Source organism: Spermophilus citellus, assembly GCF_964194105.1.
Source record: "Spermophilus citellus genome assembly, chromosome: 11".
Lineage (NCBI taxonomy): Eukaryota > Metazoa > Chordata > Mammalia > Rodentia > Sciuridae > Spermophilus > Spermophilus citellus.
In genome coordinates this window covers 136,410,175-136,429,775 of record NC_138192.1, presented here as the reverse complement: position 1 = coordinate 136,429,775, position 19,601 = coordinate 136,410,175, and the positions used below count along the sequence as shown (strand labels likewise).

The following is a 19,601-nucleotide window of genomic DNA, read 5'->3' as shown; positions in this document are numbered from 1 at the left end:
GCGCTCAGCCAGCTGGGACCTGACACCCCCCAACACACATCTGCACACACAACACACACACACACACACACACACACACACACACACACAGAGTCACATTGAGACATTTAAAGTAGGGAGGGAATTCCAGAAAGCTTAGGGACAATGGAAGGTGGGTAGGAGTCTCCTGTCTTAGCGACAGCCCAGTGGTCCTCCAGGGTGATAAACTGGAAATGTCCCATTTGGTGTTTTAAATTTGGTTCATCATTGGGCAAGTATATTAGCTGCTCTTTCTTCAATTTCTGGGAAATGTTTCAAAAACAGGATAGAACAGAAAGTTTTTATTTGCAAACAGTATTAACCATTTCCTGTTCCAACCTCAGAAGAAGCTGTGAAGGAGGCGCTGCCCGGGCCACCGGGCCCACAGGAACCTCGCTCTGGGCCCAGCCAGCAGGCCTCGGGTCAGGGGTGCTGGCACTGCCAGCAGAAGTGGTTCAGATGACCCCAGGGCTTCCTGCCCGTCCCTAGCCCTGTCCCCTGAGGGAACTTCCCTAACCCTCCCCCCACTTTCCACCTGTCTACACTGACTCACGGTGGGTAACCTGGGAAATCAGCTCTCCTCTCCTCAGACCAGGGGATCGGAGGCTCCCACGCTGGGGGGACTTCTCAAGATCTGGCTTCAGGAAACTCTTGGCCAAGTTGTCAGGACTTGGTCAGTGGTCCAGCAGGGAACTCATCACCCAACTGACCAAACAGAAACACCACCCAGACGCTCCCCCGACACCAGGCAATCACATTGCAGAAGTGAAAATGGGCCCAACCAGACCCCAGCCAGCATTTCCCACAGCCTGACTCCAATCACAGGAATTCCCCCTGTCCCGTGGGGAAATGGCTGCAAACTGGGAAATCATGGGTACACACCACACCAGAGAACTGAGACATGTGGCTGGAGGACCCCCAGGGACAGGGGGCCAAGAGGAGGGTGTGGGGTTTTGTGAGGGCAGTCTTTGGCTTCCCTCAGCCCAGCTGAGACAGGGCGGCTCACCAGTCAGCTCCCTGCACCTGCACTGCATCTCAGCTTCTCAGAGTCAGAACTCACCCGTAATTCCCATGTACCATTTCCTACAGCTGCCTCAATTGTCCTCGACCAAAACACAAAACTTGCTCTAAAGACCCCTTCAACTGCCTCAGACTGTGTCTCCACCCAACACCCAGCCAAGGCCTGTGAAATGTTTCAAAAACAGGATAGAACAGGGAAGTGTGGCCAGAAGAAGATGGCTGGGTTATCCCTCCCAGGAAGAGTGGGAAGAGATCAGCACAGGGGGGCAAGGCTGCTGGCTCCCCGTGCTCAGGGGACAGTGTGATGGAGGAGGGACATATTGTGGGGTAGTGGATATTGAGGACTGTGTTTGGGGGCAGGGTTTTGATCGGAGGCTGTGGGTGTGGTCTGGGATGCTCTGGGTCCAGGTCTGCCAGCCCCTTATACCTGCTCTGCCTGCCTCCAGGCCCTGAGCCCTCAGGCTCCAGGACCCCAGCATCCCCAGGCATCATCTCTAGGTCCACTGGGGGCTCCAGGAAATGGTGGCATGGGGGACCAAGCAGGACCCCCTGTCAGGCTATGGCCCCTACCCCTCCTGAGGAGCAGGACAAATGCAGGGTCAAGTAGCTGAGAGGAAGAGGAGAAAAGGAAGAGGATGGGAAAGAGAGGTGAAGGAAAGAAAGGGGAGAGGGTAGGGTCGTCTCCCGGTGGAGAGGTGCCCAAGCACTTGCAGACAGAATCAAGGGCAGCGCCTGGGGTGGTGAGGAGACCCCCAGGAGGGGCGACATCTCCCATGCCAGAGCATCCCCGCCCGCTGTCCAGGTGGACCCAGCAGTCGGGTCAGCTCTGTCCTGCAGAGGCGGGGGCCTCAGGGTCCACTGGAAGCCTCCCACGCTGCCGTCAGGACCGAGACTGAACACGGAACAGACGGTGGAACCGAGACTGGGAGGTTTCCGTCGGGCGCCCGGCCCGCCCCCGCCCCCGCCCCCGCCCCGCCGCGCGCCCCGCAGGTGGCCGGGACCCTCCCGCCCGGCGCCTCGGCTCCCTGACGCGCTCTTTCCACCGCCCGCTCGCCGCGCTTCCTTCGAGCGCCCGGGGCGCGCTGCCAGGCGGTTTCCAGCGGCGGGTTATTTCGGGCTGATGAGACCCACGAGTCATCGCTAATATCAGCAGTTTTGTGTGTGGTTTTTTTTCCTGTTTTCCACTGCTCGGAGCAGAGCGCGATGAAACCAGCAAACCACTTCCCAGAGGACCCGCCGGACGGCCCCGCACACCAGGACCCCCCGCCCCCGCCCCCTCCCCCTCCCCCTCCCCCTCCCCCTCCCCGGCGGGCCCAGCCCGCTCCTCTCCGCGCCCCCTCCCCTCCAGTCGGTCGTCTCCCTACCCCACCCCATCTGTCCTCCCCTCCCCTAGGTCCCCTCCCCCACTTCTTTCCCTCCCCCGCCGGCCCTCCTCCCCCACTCCTGCTCTCTCCGCGCCCCAGGCTCTCCCCGCCCACGTGGAAGTGGAGGAAGAGGGGGCGGGGGCCGAGGGCAGGTCCCCTCCCTCCCACTGACCCAGGTTGGTTTCCTTTCCTGCCATCTCTGACTGAGCCACTATGGAGGCTTCGGCAGTTGGCCACGGCAGGCTCTCTGGGCATGCGGGTCCGGTGGGTGACCTGGTGGCTGGCCTGGGCGGTGCTGCAGCTGAGCTGGAGGCCAGGATGGCTCCTAGGTAATGGGGCCCCCAGACATGGGATCAGGGCTGGGGCTGGTTCAGAGGGACTGGCACCCTCCGCTGCTGTGGTGGGAAGGGGTGCTTTGGTGGGGCAGGTGGAGGGGGCTGTGTTTGGCAGGTGAGGCTCCTACTCTGGCCTCCAATTCTGCCCTCCTTGCTCTGTGGCAGGCACAACTCTTGTGCCACGTAAGCTGGTCTTGGGTGTGGGATGCCAGCCAGCACCTTCTCTGTAGAACATGGTCAGTCTGGCCAGAGCCCCAGGCCTTGGCCACCAGGGCCCTGTGTGTTGATTCTGCCAGGCCTGGGTGTGGATGGGGCAGCCCCACTGGGACAGAGCCCAGATGGGGTGCTGATGTTTCTCTGATACATCAAGAGCATAACTGTCCTGGTATCCTGGCCATCTGTCCTCCAGCCCCTCATGGGCCCAGGAGGTAGCCTCACTCCTCAAGGACACTTGCCAGGAGGGGCTCTAGTGACCACCAGGAGCTCTGGGGAGGCTGGAGTCCTGGGGTCCAGCATCCCTGGCACTGAGCCCCATACTGGGGAGCCCTTGGTCTTCCTGCCCACAGTGGAGGAAGACCCTCCCTGGGCTGCCCGTGCCCTTGACTCTTCTGTGCCACACCTCTCCATCCCTTTGAAGACCCAGGCCCAGGCCGGCATCTGGAGAAGGGGGCTCCCAGCTCCAGGACCAAGATTAACCTCTGACCTTGCAGGACCCAGACAAGGGACAGGTCCTGGGCCACCCTGACATTCCTCATGCCCAAAGGCCCCTCTCTCAGGCCTGGCTGTGGCTGGGTCCTCAGCAAGGGCCTGCCTCCACACTCAGCTGGCCTCTCTGAGAAGACCCATGGGTTGCTCTCAGGCTTCCATGGAGGAAGCAGGCCTGGAGATGGTGGCCAAGGGCCTGTGGCTAGAAGGGGGTCTGGCCGTGGGTCTGAGGAAGGAGAACTGAGGGGTAAAAGGTGGCTGTGAGTCAGCCCGTGGCCCCCCCCACAACAGGTCTGGGCCAGAGCTGGCCTGCACCCCACACTGAGAAAGGGGAGGCCATCTCTGCCTCCAGACACTGGCTTGTGCCTGGGCAAGATTCTCCAAGGTGCTGTGCCTCAGTTTCCCCACCAGTAACCCTCAGCACAGTAAACTTCATCAAGGCCGTGTCCTGCTCACCCTTTGCCAGACCTGAGGGCCCCTGGAGGCCTTAGACTTCCGTGGTCCCCAACAGACTCACCTCGTTCATCCTGGTCATTCTCATGGGTGGTCCTGCACCTTCTGCAGGGGTCTGACTCATGTTCGTGGTACCCCAGACTCCTGGGGAGTAAGAGCAGCTGGGACTTAGCCCTGAAGTGGGAAACTTAGGTGACGGCTCCTGCTTAGTGGTGACCTTGTGATGGTGGCAGGCCAGAGCCTCTCTGCTCCTCGCCCCTTCAGCTCGAGGACTTAGTGCTGGCCTGTCAGCCATGAGACTCACCAGACCATCTGTGAAAAGTGCCCAGCCCAACCCAGAGCACATGTTTGGGTTAGGGGATTTTGTGTGGTTTTGGTGGGGCTGGTGATGGAACCCAGGCCTTCATCCACGCTGGGCCCGTGCTCTGCCATCCAGGTACCACACAGCCAGTGACATGTTTGAAAGTCAGATTTGTTGATTTTTTCCTACCTATGATTTTGGAAAATACCATAGGGAAAAGTTGAAGCACAGTAGCGACCCCAGCCCCTGGCCTGCTGACCGCAGTGCTACTTTGTGTTGGTTGGCCAGGCTGCTGGGGCTTGTAAGACAGGAAGGCACCCTCTGGCGGTTCCAGGGGACCTCCCTCTGGCCTGTGGACTGGCCAGCCGCCTCTGGCATCTCGGGCTCCGGAAGCATCTCCTGAGCTCTGCATTCATTCTGTGTGAGTCTGTCCATGTTTTCTGTTCTGCAAGCTCCCCAATGCTACGGGTTGAGGGCCTGTCCTACTCCAAAATGACCTCCTCTTGACCCAGTGGGTCAGCCACCCTATTCTTAGTAAGGTTGCCTTCTGTGGTAACCGGAGCACAGGACCCCAGGCGTGAGTTTAGGGACAGACCACCCACAGCTCCCTGCCACTCAGGTTCCTGCCAGGCTTTGAACCTCCGGGGTGCCTCACTCCAGGTACCCAGCCAGGTCCTCTGGGGACCCCTCCACCCAGCACCCTCACCAGAAGCAGCCCAGGAGCACCCTGACTCATGCTCCTTTCCCCAGGGCCCATGTGGCTGCGCTGCTTTCCCCTGAATGGGCCAGCATAAGGGCTCCGCCAGTGTCCCATCCCTGGGTTCTCCAGCTGCATTTCTCTGGCGGTTGGCTCTTGTGTTCTCGGAGTCCAGGTACGGGCAAGCATTGTACCAGAGAGCCCGGTGTGGGTCGCTGTGGCTGCTGAGATCTGCCCGAGAGGCTACATGCTGCCCAGGAGCATGGCGGCTGCCTTGAGGGACCCCACCCTGGGCACAGGGTGAGGGCACTTCTTCCCCCCTGGTGGATAAGAGCCTGTGGGGGTGCTGGGGACCCTTGACTCACTTGACAGTGCTCTCAGCACCCACATGAGTCCTGCCTGAGTAAGGAGTGAGGTTTTGGCCTCCTGGGTGGGGCCTCCAAGCCCCACAGCCCTGTCAGTCCCCTCCAGATGCCTCTAGTATGTGACTGTGGGGACGGGGTTCTGACACCTGAATTCTGGGACAAATATTGAACCCTCCATGGTCCTGAGGTGGAAGCCCTGGGTAGGTGGGGCGGGGCTGGACCAGCTGAGGGACACCGTCCCTGCTGGGCATCCCCGGGGTGCTCGACCACCCCCTCCCCGTCCTAAACCCCTTGCCCAGGCAGGTGGGCAGAGGGGCTGAACCAGGTGGTTTTCTCCGTGGGTCCCCGGAGGACATTCCCAGCGAACCTTGGGTCCCCAGGGCCTAGCTGGAGGTCCATGAGTGAGTGGGGGGAGTGATTCAGAGAAAGGCCAGAGGCCCCTCTATGCCACGAGGTTGCAGAGTGAAGGGCAGCTTCGACGGCAGTCTTTGCAGAGAGGCGACATTGAGATCCTGGATTACACAGGTAAGGGCATTTGGGAAGACAGTGTAGAAAAGCTGGAAGTCCTGGGGCACAGGACCTGGACCTCAGCCCCACAGCTGGTCACTCAGACATTTTTTAAACACGCCTTGTGCTTCTACCCAGATATGTCTGTGCGTGGGCCCCAGGAGGACGTGTAGCATTCCCTCTGCCCATCCCCAGGCAAGACAGCCCAGCATGAGGGACACCCGGAGGGCTGCCCAGGGCTTCAGCCCCTCCCCCACTTCCTTCACCAGGGCCTGTCCCTGTGACCAGATGAATTCCATGATGTCCCAGAAGGCCCAGCCTGTGCCCGCCGTTCCAGGGGCTCTCTTGGGCCCTTCCTCCATTTGGTTGACCAAACGCCTGGCAGGAGTCCCCTCTGTGCTCCTGTGCCCTGGCCCAGCCATCTCGAGCCCCTGACCATCACACCACAGCATGCTTCAGCAGTCCCCTGGTCAAGCAGGACACCAGGGCAGCCCTTCCCCAGGGGCACTGCCTCCCGGGCCTGGCCCACAGCTGAGGGTGATGTCTGTGAGAGGGCCCTCCCTGCCCTGCTGGCACCTCTCGGCAAGATGGGGACCGGCATCCCAGTGTGGTAGGCATGTGCTGGAGTGGTCAAGAGTTGGCAGCGACCACCCTGGCAAGATCTGGACAGAACCAGGCAGGTCACCCAGACTGGGCCAGGGCCGAGACCCCAGGAGAGGCCCAGGTAATCACAGTCCCCTGTGAGAGGCAGGACAGCAGACAGGCCAGTGTCTCAATTGTCATACATTCAGGCACAGCAGCAGGTGAGGGAAGGTGAGGAATGGTCCTGGAGTCCACCAGCACCATCCTACTGGGTCTCACCTGGGCAGACCAGAGCCAGCCTTGAGAGCAAGGGTGTACCCACAGGCGCCTGGTGGAGCTGCACAGGACAGGACAGGCTCCCGAGGATGAGGTCCCCTGGCCTGGCCCAGGGCTTTTCTGCAAGATGGCATGAGAATCTGTTTGGAAGCTTTGGTGGTTGGTCCTGGGTGTGGCCATGGATTCTGGGAGCCGGGTAGGGTACCCCACGTTTCTAGACCCGGAAGAAGGCCACAGATGTGGCCACACTGGGTGGAATGAAGAGGGCCCCTGACCTGGGGCAGCGTGACATGGAGCCCTGGCAGCAGCACCAGCACGCCCAGATCTGGTGTCCCAGGAGGTAGAATTTACAGACTCTTAAGTCAAACTGTACAATGTTTATTTAAGGTTTTCTTTGAAGTTTCATCTGTTTCTTGATCCAAAGTATGAAGAAGGTGCGTGTTAATACCACCCAGCGCCTACGTGCCCAGCTGCTCTGTGTGACTTGGACACAGGGTCACAGAGAAAAGGGCTCACCATGGCTGTGGCGTCACCCTGTTGAGAAGGAAGCCCTGCCTGGACAGGCCATCCCAGCTCTGGCCTGGCATTTCCAGTCCCCTTGACCTCCTCATTCCTCTGGTCCTCCTGGCCTCACAGAGCCATAGACCTGGACCACAGCCCACCAGGCCCAGGGCCTCCTGGGCTGCAGCCTCGACACAGGCCCTTGGAGGCTCCCTAGCTCAATTCTTGAGTCATGCCCACCTCATGTTCAGCTGGCACCTTATTGGACCTCTGGGGCCCTCACCATCCATGTCTAGTGGGCAGCAAGGGGAGCAGGGGTGCAGCCAGCCTGCCCCTGGGGTGGGGCGGAGGCGCCCTACCCAGCAGGTCTCTGGAGAGGGCCTGTGCCTCACCTTCCCACTGTGGATGGGAGGCCACGGGCACACCTCCTAGAGCGTGCCCACCTCTCAGAGGGTCTTCCCCGGGTGTGCTGTGTGGAGTGTCCCCACAGGGCCCTGGCAGAGACATGCCCGTGAGCGTGGGGAGCCCAGCCCTGAGGCCCCCCCTTCCATTCATCTAAGCACAATGGCCCAACTGGTCTCTGGGGGCCCCTTGCTGGGGTCTCCAGTCCCAGGGTCTTGCTGAGACATGTGGGCCCCCACACTGCCCACTGCCCAGGGCACAGACCTGCCAAGGAGCCCCATTCCTCCAGGGCTGGGGCCTCCATGAGAGGTCCCTCCCCATCAGCTCAGCATCTCTGTGACCCTGTCCAGGACCAGGCCAGGCCACCTGAGTCCCAGTGCCCATGAAAGCCCCAGCTCAGCCCTCTCTGGGGGACTGGCCACCTGGAGTCCAGGGAAGGAGGGCCAGGGTCTCTAGGGGAACCTGGTTCAGAGCCACAATATTGGACCCAAGCCCTAGTCTCAGGTCTCGGAAGAAAGTCAAAGGAAAGTCCTGTGTAGAGGTGAGCATCGGGTCCCCAGGGCTCCAGGAGAGGCTGGAGGAAGGTGGGCAAGGGCACTGCCGGGGGACTCGAGCCAGGGAAGCCTGTGAGAGCCACTCCAGTCCCAGGACGCGTCAGGGCAGGGTCACGTGGGCTGCCCCAGGCTCTTTCCTCATGCTGCTTGTTTCCGTCCATCTCAGAGTCCTCCAACAGGCCCTCAAGCCTCTTCAGCTGCTCCCCAACTCAGCTGACTGTGCAGGAAGGAGCGAACGCCACCTTCACCTGCAGCTTCTCCAACTGGTCGGAGCACCTGGTGCTGAACTGGTACCGCTTGAGCCCCAGCAAGCAGAACATCAAGCTGGCCTCTTTCCGCAGCGGCCTCAGTGAGCCGGGCAGGGACCCCCGCTTCCGAGTCACTCAGCTGCCCAGCAGGCTTGACTTCCACATGAGCGTCATCTCTGCACAGCACAATGACAGTGGTCTCTACCTCTGCGGGGCCATCTCCCTGTCCTCCAAGGTGCAGATCCAGGAGACAACAGCTGCAGAGCTCAGGGTGACAGGTGAAGACCAGGCACGGCCAGGGTGGGCAGCACCTCCTGTCCAGGGACCCCCCCCCCCGGCTCAGTCAAGGGCTCTGCGGGACCTGACACCCCAAGGGCCCTCTGGAAGCCCCCAGCCCCGTGTGCCTCTGAGGGGTGGCAGGTGCCCCCAGAGTGGGCTGTGCTTGGAAGCCCTCCCAAGGTCAGGCCAGGACCATGGCCTGTCTCCACGGATCTGAGGAGACATTCCTCAGACTTTGAAGAGGGCAGTGGTCCCCTGAAGGCCTGGGGGACACAATATGATTGACCTTGACCCCTGACCCTCTGGCCCTCCAGACAGGGTCCGAGAGTCCCCGACACTGGAGCCCCTCCCAGCACATCCCCGCCCCTCGCCCAGGCCAGCAGGCCAGCTTCCAGGCCTGGTGGTTGGCGTCACGAGCGTCCTGGTGGGCGTCCCAGTGCTGCTGCTGCTGGCCTGGGTCCTGGCCACCACCTGTTCCACAGCCTTGCCAGGTAAGGCCCGTCACAGCCCTGCCACTGTCCTGCAGAAGCAGGGCCCCAGCTTCTGCCAGGCCTCCCGCTCCTCTCTGCCCACACTCCACCCTGACCACAGTGGGGGCCTGTGGTCACCACAGTGCACACAGCCCATCCCTGCTGCGTCACTGATGATGACAGGCCGCTCCCGGGCTGGAGGGAGGGAGGGAGTCGATGCTGCGGTCCCAGCCCTTCCGTCAGCCACCTCCAGTTGTCCTGTGACGCGATGCTGCTCTGCAGCCTGAGCACAGCCCCACGTCCCCTTCAGAGTGGCCAGGCTCTGATGCCCAGCTCCCTCCTCCTCGTGCTTCAGGGCGTGCTGTGTGCCCCTCTGGGCAGCCAGGGCCAGACACAGCGTCTCTGCCTCCTGGAGGGCCGCTGCAGCGTCTCTGTCACAGTGCACCAGTGGGAGGCAGAGGCCGGCCCGTCCCTGCAGCAGGCACACGCCAGGAGGGGGCTCCTAGCCACTGCCCAGGGAGGAAGCCATGGCACCCTTCCCTGGACACCCCCACAGGGTCTGAAAAACCCCAGGACGGGCGAGGAAGCCCCAGGGAGGGACCCCGAGTAAGGCCCTCTCCTGGAAGGACAGTCTGCGTCTGCCCCTTGATTTAGAATGTGTCTCCCTGCAGAGGCTGGAGGAACCAGAAGTAAAGAGCAGCCCTTGGTGAGTCTGCGTCCCCGACCCGAGTGGTCAACACTCTCTGCCTCAGGGCTTGGCCAGGCAGAGGGGCTGGTGTCTGTGGGCCGACAGGACCATTTCTCCCAGGTGCCCAGAGCCCCACCCTCGTGCTCAGCCTGCCTGTTGCTGCCCAGGGTGCGCAGCCCACAGGTGTGCATGCCTGTGAGCTGTGGTGTGGGTGAGGCATGGCTTACCCTGTTCTGGACAGAAGAGAGCTAGAAACCACAGTTTGGAATCCTGGGTCTCAGGAGTGCCCAGGACAGTTGACAAGGGGAAACAGCCATAGAAGAGAGGCTGCCTGCAGGTCACGCAGGGACGATGGGGGATGGCCTTGAGGCCTAGGTCTGGATTGTGGGGTGCAGGCTCTCTCTCTTGGGGTCTGGGTGATGGGGTGAAGGTTCTCTCTTTCGGGGTCTGGGTTGTGGGGTGGTGGGTCCTAGGTTGCCAACTTCTCCCTCCCTCCCTCTCTCTATTAAGGAGGAGGCCTCAGAAGTGCCGGTCTCCACCCTGGACTACGGGGAGCTGGACTTCCAGTGGCGAGAGAAAACCCCCACCCCTGAGCCCCCTGCCTCCTGCATACACACCGAATATGCCACCATTGTCTTCCCTTCGTCCCCAGGCCGCAGGGGCTCGGCAGACAGCCCCCAGGGTCCCCAGCCTTTGAGGCATGAGGATGCACACTGCTCTTGGCCCCTGTGACCACTGGCATCCTGCAAACCTCCTGCCAAGAACCCAGGGCCAGCTCCTCCCGGAGGAAGAGGCAGAGCAGCAGGGGCCTCTCAGGGGCCAAGCCACCTGGGTGGTGACCATCATGCACCCCGGGCCAGCCTTGCCCAGGACCCAGGGATGCTCATCTCCATGCTCTCCATGAGCTGGCCGTGGCAGACCCACCGTCTCCTGATGTGGAGTGCTGGACATGGCCATGGCTGCAGGCCTTGTGAGACAGCTGGCCTGGGCCCAGCTCTTCCGAATCCTGCTGTTCCAGTCGCCGTGGCCCCCACAGCCTCCCTGGGAGCCTAAAGCTGGGGCCTGGTTGCAGAATGCTGAGGGGCAGGCTCTGGGAGGCACCTGACAGCAAGGATGTCCAGGCACACAGTGGACACAGCCCTAAGGCTGCCACGGAGGGGCAGTCCACAGATGGGCCCAGGGGCCACATGCCAAGGAGTCTCAGCCAAGCCAGAAGAGAGCTCCTACAGCCAGCAGGGTGGGGGCACAGGGCTCCCACCCGTCGGACCCTCTGCAGGAGCCCCTCCCACCTCATACAGGTCCAGGCAGCACCTCGGACTGTCCTCCAGCCGGCTAAGGCAGTGAGGGAGAGGCCACCTGCCCCAGGAGGACTAGGTCCCTTGTCAGCCCGACCAGCCAGGGCCCCTCCCAGCCAGGGCCATCCTAGGCAGGAGGAGTGGGGCAGTGGCACGGGCACCCTTGGTCCCCACTTGTCCTCTCCAGGACGTCCCGTTCTCCGTGGCTCTCAGTCACAGTGTTTATTTTCAGCAGATCTTGGCCGGGCTCCCACCAAGGGCGGGCCAGGTGGTCAAGTATTCCCTGTGCTGGGTGCCCCTACTCTTATGCCATCCAGGACAGGGCAGCTAGGGCCTGGACTGACCAGGGGTACCTCTGCAGTCAGGGCCGGGGTTCTCTGGTGTTCTCATTAAATAATGACAGAAGCCTGGGGCATCCCATCCTGCTCACGGAACTGCGGGAAGGAGGACAGGTCGGGGGGCTGGGCTGAGGCTTGAGGTGGAGGCAGGTGCTGGCCCTCCAAGGCCTGACTCGCACAGCGGCCTTCCTGACCCTCATCTCTGCTGTGAAGACCTCCAATGGCAGTGGGAACCCACACCTCAGGCCCTTCCCAGGGTCCCCAGTGGGCAGAAGTGTCCCTGGGCCTGTCAGTCCTTCTCAGGCCCCATGACCCCTTCCTGGGCCTGTCCCCAGGGTTGGTTGCAGCAGAATAGGTGGACCACACCAGGCCATGAGAGAGGGGCCGGGTACCACAAGAGTGGAGAGAACCAGCCCAGGGAAGGCAATTCCTGCTCCACACTGGGGTCCTGGCTAATGACCAAGGACCTGGCAGATGCCCCTCCCCACCCACTCCTGGCAGGGGGCAGTGGACCTGGCCCAGCTCCTCAGGTGCTGCTCCTGCCCACCACTCAGCCCTTGAAGCTCCTCCTGAGCCCACTGCCCTGGGTCCATCTGCTTGAGGCCCATTGGGACCACGTCCAGGACAGGCAAGGAGGTCTGTGGCAAGACGGAGTGTCCAGCAAGTGCCAGGGCTCTGGGATGGGAGATTAGCTTCAGAAACGGCTCTGGCACATTTGTGGACAGGTGACGAGAAGCTGGACACAGACATGACAGGGCCAGCACTGTCCTCCAGCCCTGCAAAGCAAACAGACACAGCAGTAAGTTGCTGGGCAAGATCTGGATGCGAGGAGCAGGGCGCAGCCTCAGTCGTCAGGAGGGAAGACCCAGCCTGGGAGGGTGGGGTCCTACACCTCCAGGGTAGGGGCAACCTGGGGAATGAGAACTGCATGGGGACCACAGCTGGCCCTGCCACCAAGAGACCACCCCAAGCTGGCCGGAGTCGCCTCCCGCTGGGGCAGCCCATCACTGTGGTATGAGGAGCCCCTGGCTCAGCAGAGAGCAGGAGGACAGTGGCAGTTCACTGTCCCCCAAAGCGAGGAAGAGTCAGAGGCATGTCAAGATGACATGCCGATTTGAGCATTGAAAATACCAAAATAGGGGCTGGGGGTGTGGCTCCAGCGGTAGCGCGCTCGCCTGGCAGGCGTGCAGCGCGGGTTCGATCCTCAGCACCACATACCAACAAAGATGTTGTGTCCGCCGAGAACTAAAAAATAAATATTAAAAATTCTCTCTCTCTCTCTCTCAAAAAAATTAAAAAAATATTAAAAAAAAAGAAAATACCAAAATAAAAATCAAATTGATTAATACACTCTGTTTAAAAGAGCTTGGCTGGAGTCAAGGGTCAGATGTGGGAGCCGAAGAGAAAAAAGGAGCAGGGGGAAAACAGTCTCATGAAAACAAAAGGGAGGCAGGAGGGAGAGGAAGGGGGGGCGGGGCTCTGCGAATGAGATGGTTCCAGCAGGTTCTGCGTGGACACGCCTGGTAGGGCCACTACACCCTGTAATCACCAGGCACCAGTTTGAAACAAAAGACCCAGGGAGGGGGCTGGGGTTGTGGCTCAGCGGTAGAATGCTCGCCTCCCACATGCAGGACCCTGGGTTCGATCCTTAGCACCACATAAAAAAAGTGAAATAAAGGTATTGTGTTCGACTACAACTAAAATAAATAAATAAACAGTTATTTAAAAAAAATAAGACCCAGGGAGGGAGGGAGGCCAGGCAGCCTGCCTGGGTGCAGTTGGCGTGCCACTTGTGGTGACAGCAGGCTCAGATAAGAACTGAGAGCTGTCATCAGCACTTCCCACCCGCCTTCCCTCCCAGTCAAGGGCCACCAGAGCTGTACTCTCATTGTTTCCATGCCGCGCTCTGCCCCAGGGCATGTGTCACAGCCCCGGCTGAGCTGTGCCCACCCACCCAGGCTTGTCCTTTGGGTCTTCCCTGGTCACCCGCAGAGGCAGCGGCTTCAGGGGTCCCTGTGGAGCTGGTCTCAGGGCTCCTCATCCAGTCCTGGGTTCTTGGGAGCAAGGTGGGGCTGACCCCAGAGGGTGATCCCCAGAGCAACAGAGAGATTGCCCCAGGCTCCTGGACCCTGCTCCCGGTGCCCTGCACCTGCCTCTCCTGGGCCCTAGTCCTAAAGTCCCACCTGGAGGCCCTTCAAGAAGGACACCGTCTCAGTCCCTCTCTCCTGGGAGCCTGAGGTCCTGCCCTTTAGGGTCCAGGGGACAGCCAAGTCTCCAGGCAGGAGAACCTGCAGAGACCTGAAGGCACTCCCTGGGGCAGCAGGAGACCGAGCTGGTGACCTGGAACCTCCAAGGCACTGGGCGGTTCGCAGGATGTGAGGGGCCAGTGGGTGAGCCCTGGGGATCTCAGCTGTGGGGGGCCACTCTGAATGACCCCTGCCTTCCAGTTCTGAAGCAGGAGACTCTGACCAGTCACTCCATTTTGTGGTGACTTGGACATGGTCCCAGCTCAGGAAATGAAAGGAGGGTCTTCAGATGTAAGTATCACCCCTGGGGTTGAATTGCACTCCCTGTCCCTCCTAACCCTGCCCCTTCTGGCCTTTTTTGGAGAGAACTTTCTAAGAACAAGGGTCCCCCAGTTAAAGCCCACTTCCAAACGTGCTTGCTCTCTCTTGCCAGCCTCTCGTGACTTTCCCTTGCTCTCCCATTTGGGGGCTGAGAAGCTTGTTTTAAGGGAAAGTGTCCCTGGAAATTCACACGGGCCACCTTAGGTTCAACTGCCCACGCGGGTCAGGGGCAGCACTCAGCTCCAGGGGCAGTGATCCGATGTGGGTGGACCCTTCCACCATGTGCACCCAGAGTTTCTGGAAGTTCGAGGTGTGGCGGGTGCTCCAGGGGCAGTTGAGGCCCCGCAGCCCCTGGGTGGTGAGCAGTGGTTCGTGCCTGCACCCGCTGACCCAGTTGGGCTGCCCACTCACTGGTGGGGAATCCTATGCCGTCGTTCTCACAACACCCAGCCCAGAGGCAAGGCTGGAAGGGCTGCAGCCCAGGAAGAGGGGTGTCATCATCACCACCCTATGTCACACAGCAGGGTCACTTCTGATTCTTATGCTTTACTGCAATCTAATTTCAAAAACCAGTGGTTGCCTACTAGAATATCCTTCAGACAAAGAAAGAATGCGGTTCCCAGGTGCTTAGCAGTGCCATTCCCCGAAGTCAGGTGGCAGAGGTGACCCCACATCCACCAACAGGTGAAGGAGTGCCTCCCGGCATGGGGTGGGCTCAGTCTCAGGAAGGGGGGAAATCAAGAGCTACAGCACAGAGGAAGTTTGAAGGCACCAGTACCCTGCAACAAGGCAGTCACGGAGACCTGGTCCAGAGCGCCTGGGCCCTCTCTCCCTCCTCCTTCCTCCCTCCTCCCTCCTCCCTCCTCCCTCCTCCCTCCTCAGAGGCCCTGGGCGACTAGGGAGAGCAACCCACCTGGACCAGGAGGCTGCCTGCTTCCCTCAAAGCCTGCCGACTTACACTTGTGTGGCTACACATCTGGGCACCAGGTCCAGGGACCCGAGGGCCAGGACAGTGAGTGGGCCCAGCTCTGACCAGGGTGCACAGGGTCTCCAGGGCGGGTGTCCTGAGCCCAGGTCCTGTGGCTGGTCACGTTTGCACAAGTCTGTATCCCGCAGATGGTATGAATATGGACGTCTTTCTTCTTTATCTTACTAGTAGAGTTTTTGTTATACTCTTAAATTGATGAATTTCACTTCTAAAAATAGTTTGAGGTTTGCAGGAAAAGTGGGCAGGTGCTGTAGTCCCTGGGCTGCCCTTCACCTGCAGCACCCCCCCCCAGGACTGACAACATGCTCCAGCGTGGCTTGTCCATGGTCCTGAGCATCCTCTGGGACCCAGCTTGCTACCCAGACCATGCCCCCACAGTGACCACAGTACCTTTGTCATGTGTCACAGCAGCCTTGCAGGTGGCTTTCTTCCCTGGAAACGTGCATTTAAATTCCCTCCATGTCTTTGCTGGTGCCTTCTCTTCAGGGCTGGATGGTGCTCTGTGGCCTGAGGGCCGCAGCCCATGCTCCTCTCCACCCACCCACCAGGGGGCCTGGGCAGCTGCCCAGCTCACAACAGGCAGGTGCAGGGGCTGGGGTAAACAGGAGGCCCACCGCTGGTCTTGAGGCGAGTGTGTTAACAAGCACCCCACGGCCTCCCAGAGCCCTGCTCTGCGCTCCGTGTGGCTCTGGGTCTGGCCGTGGGGGCTGTGGTGTCTCCTTGCTGTGCTGATTTCGGGTTCCTGGTGGCAGGAAGGGGGCCTGCCAGCTGCCCGCAGCCTGTCCTCTTTGGAAATGTCTGTGAGCATCTTTTTTCCCCATTTTTAAATCAGTTGTCTGTTTTCTTCACTGAACGTGTGTTTTCTTCCTTTTCTCAAGAGCCTTAAGGGCCCGCCGTCCAGCCCCAGCTATGGGCTCCTTCCTGCGGTGCACACTTCTCTGTCCTCCCTTCCTTTCCTCCATAACTCTCCAAGGTCACAGGCTCTCTTCTCTCCAACATTTCCCCAGCTTGGCTTCATCCCACAAGTTGGCTTTATGTTCACATAACTAATTTAAATAGAGTTTCTAGTTTCCACAGTAGCTTATTTTTTCCCCTCATTTTTTATCAGAGCATCACCCTCACAGAGGATGGTGGGATTTGTTGTTCCTATCCACACATGCACACAATACAACATACAGCTGGGCCAGGACCACCACCCTGGGTTCCTTTCCTCTACTGATCTCCTTATGATTTTTAGGAGAGAAACCCCACCTCGGTTTTCTTTTTTGTCCTTTCTAGCTTCCACATATGAGAGAAAATATATGACCCTTGACCTTTTGAGTTTCACTTATTTTGCTTAATATGATGGTCTCTGGTTCCATTGATATTCTTGAAAATGCCATAATTTCATTTTTATTTATGGCTGAACAAAACTCCAATGTGTATCTACACCTCATTTTCTCTATCATTCGTGTACGGACAGACACTTCGGCTGGTTCATTGTTTGGCTGTTGTGAATTGTGCAGCTATAGACATGGGTATGCACGTGTCACTCTAGTAAGGTGACCTGGATTCTTCAGGGTCAATACCGCGAAGTGGTGTAGCTTCTTTGAACCCTCATTGTTTAGTACTGTGGTTTCCTGACTTCTGAACACAGGAAGATTGTTTGACTTCCCTTGGTTTTGACGGCCAGCTCGACTGCAGGTGATTCCCTCCCCTGGAGCCCGTGGAGACTACACAGGCCAGTGTGCTGCTGTCCTCACAGCTCGGGGCATCTGACGCAGGCTGTCCCCAGCCTCTGTGGCTTTGCACGCATGTCAGCCAGCTGTGTGTCTTCAACTGGCTGAATCTTCAGTCTCCTGTCTTAACTGATCTCTGTTTTGTCGGCTTGCTCCATCGATTCTAGGGAGATGTGTCTCAGAATTTCTGTCGTAATTGAGAAGCTGCCTACTGTTTGGGTTCTGAGTCTGTCCACTTTGGGTTTATATTTTGAAGCAGAGTATCCCGTCCAGACACATTTAGAATCACTGTAACTTCCTGGTAAACCAAGATGTTCATCATTTGAAATATCCCCTTTGTCCCCAGCAAGGTCTCTCTCAGGTGTGAGTACCCTGCCTCACTGCCCCTTGTGTCCTGTGGCTGGTCATTATTTCCCCTTGGCTGCCAGCCTGATGTGTCTCTGTGCCTCATCTGTGTCTGCTGCCCATGGAGTGCGGTTGACTGGGGGCTGGGTGGGGCTGGGTGGTCGAGCACTATGGGCATGCCCGAGGCCCTGCCTTCCGTCCCCACCTGGGGGTCATGGATGGCTGGGTATGGAGCTGGGGCTGTTCTGGTGTGGTTCTGCCAGCCAGCCACCTTGACCTTCAGTTGGCACATTAGTCAGTCCACGTGTACAGCAGTTTGGGCATGTGGGGTCTACGTCAGCCCCCCACGTCTACTTCCTGCTCTGCCCTCCCAGCTCAGGGGCATCTCTTCTCATTCCTGGTCTGCTTCAAGTCCACACCTTCCTGTCTCTGTCGGTCACCTTGGTCAGCTAGTGACCACGCTGCTTTGCCAGAAAGCACTGTGTCCTGGCGCTGACCAGCGTGCACTGGAGCTCCACCCCTCCTGGGTGATGCGAGAGTCCCAGCCATCTGTTTCCACTCTGGAACCCACTCCTCCTGGGTGATGTGAGGGTCTCAGCAGAACGGTTCCACTCCAGGGCTTGTCCACTCTGTGTCCCGGTAGGGCTGAGCACCGGAGGCTTCTGCTGCCCTTGCACTGAAGCAGCCTGAGCCTCTGTCTGGAAGCAGGTGCTCCTACCCAGAGCCGCTCAGGACCCCTGCACATCAGCCACTGCCCGTGTTTGAGAACTGGCCTGGGCCTTGGCTCTCCAAGGCACTTCCCCTGGCAGGACTTTGGGGGCAGCTCTCTTCCAGCATCACCCAGTGCTTTCCAGTTCCTGAGGCTGCTGTGGGGGTCCCTCCCTTCCTGAGGCCCACTTTCCCATCTGGCTTTAAGATCCCCGCCTCAGCCAGGCGCTGTGGCACACACCCACAACCTCAAATGCTTGGGAGGCTGAGGAAGGAGGATCACTGCTTCAGGGCCAGCCCGGACAGTTTAGCCAGACCCTGTCTCAAAAATAAAGTGACAAAGCTAGGGTGGCGCAATTGTCCAGCATGTGCAAGGCCCTGGGTTCCACGGCAGCCTCTGCCAGCCCCTGCACATTTGGGAATCCACCCTGGGGAAGTCGGGGCTCCATCTGGGAGGAACCGTGCTCTGGGCATTCACTGCAGCTTTGTTTGCTCGAGGAAGGCCTAGAAACGGCCTGAACCAGTCAGAAGACGCTGAACAAGGCAGTGCACTGTGCCATGGGTGCTGTGCAGATCCCCCTGTGCCCCAGGGGCTGTGGGGGTTCCCAACGCTTACAATGAGAGCCCTGACCAGGCACAGTGCGCACCGGGGACGGCAAGCACATTCAGACACTGTGTCTCCCACCCCCAGCCCCCTGCAACACCAGCCTCTCCCCAGCCCTGGCACCCCCTCCTACTCTCTGTCTCTTTGATATGACTCCTGGGGAGCTTGGGTCATTGAAATCACATAGGGTATGTCTCTGGGGCTAGCTAATCTCACTCAGGATCATGTCCTCGAGGTCTTCCCATGTGTCACATGTGTCACCATGTCCTTCCTTTTAGCTGAATACCATGGCACTCTTCTGTAACCCCAGCCACTCAGGAGGCTGAGGCTGGAAGATCCCAAGTTCAAGGCCAGCCTCGGCAACTTAGGGAGACTCTGCCTCAAAAAAAAAAAAACAAAACTAAGTCTGGGGAGGTAGCTCAGTGGAAGGGCACCAGGACTGCGAAAGAAGAAAACAAACAGGGAGGCAGGAGTGGGGCCACAGGCCGGACAGACGTGGTGTTAGCAGGGTATGGGAAAGGCGGGCTGCAGGTCTGTGGGTGGCACCCCACAGGTGTCTCCGGAGCCCCTGGAGCTTGAAGGAAGTGGGCAGCCTTGGGCCTGGGCACGGTGACACCTCTGCCAAGCCTGAGGGCCTGTGTACTGGCTCCCTGTGGGCAAGGTCCACCAGGGTCTGAGGCTCAGAGTTCAGAGACAGACCCTGGAGAAGGTAGGCTCTGCTGGAGCCAGCTCCAGGGACAAGACCCTTCCTGTAGCCCTGGAGTCAGGTGCCGCCAGGCCTTCCTGAGTGGCTGCTAACCCGTCCAACTGCCCGCGGGTCGGCCTCCACAGCCTGGGCCCCATGAGGAGGCCGCACTCCCCAAACCTGCCTGGCCTGGCCCGGTTGCTCTGCTGAAGAGGTCAGCACCCTGTGGTGGTCCCAGATGGCCTCGGGCCAAGCCACCTGCCTGGCAGCCATGGCCAGACCCAGCCCTGGGCAGGGGAGGAGCACAGTGGCTCTGGCCAGCACAAGGCCCGCCGCTCAGCGGACATCTGGAGGTCCGTGTGGGAGCACCGACAGCCAGAGAGGAAACAGTGGCGCAACGTCTAGGGTGGCTTCCACACAGGACCACAGCACCCTCAAGGGAAGCCACATCTGAGGTGAGAGGGCCACCGGCTCTGCTCCCTGAGGCTCTGGGAGGCTCTGCCTGCCTCTCCCCGCTCAGGGGTTCACCACTCCACCACTCTGCTCTGGCTCCTGTGTCCAGAAGACCAGGCACAGCCCAGGAGAGGC

At 59.8% G+C, this 19,601-nt stretch overlaps 1 protein-coding gene across 1 annotated transcript; it reads left to right on the top strand.

Moving 5' to 3' along the window:
• The first annotated feature begins 2,629 nt into the window (after positions 1 to 2,629).
• On the top strand, positions 2,630 to 11,114 carry PDCD1 (programmed cell death 1). Its single transcript, XM_081262027.1, has 5 exons — positions 2,630 to 2,731; positions 8,247 to 8,606; positions 8,922 to 9,098; positions 9,749 to 9,783; positions 10,276 to 11,114. The coding sequence occupies exons 1-5, from the start codon at positions 2,656 to 2,658 to the stop codon at positions 10,495 to 10,497; spliced, it is 870 nt and encodes a 289-aa protein (XP_081118153.1). The 5' UTR covers positions 2,630 to 2,655; the 3' UTR covers positions 10,498 to 11,114.
• The last annotated feature ends 8,487 nt before the right edge of the window (positions 11,115 to 19,601 follow it).

Bases quoted from the DNA above. Each gene is read 5' to 3' on its own strand.
- PDCD1 (XM_081262027.1), top strand. From the start codon at position 2,656: ATGCGGGTCCGGTGGGTGACCTGGTGGCTGGCCTGGGCGGTGCTGCAG. The intron at 2,732-8,246 runs GTAATGGGGCCC...CGTCCATCTCAG, and splicing joins GAGGCCAGGATGGCTCCTAG to AGTCCTCCAACAGGCCCTCA. The intron at 9,099-9,748 runs GTAAGGCCCGTC...GTCTCCCTGCAG, and splicing joins CTGTTCCACAGCCTTGCCAG to AGGCTGGAGGAACCAGAAGT.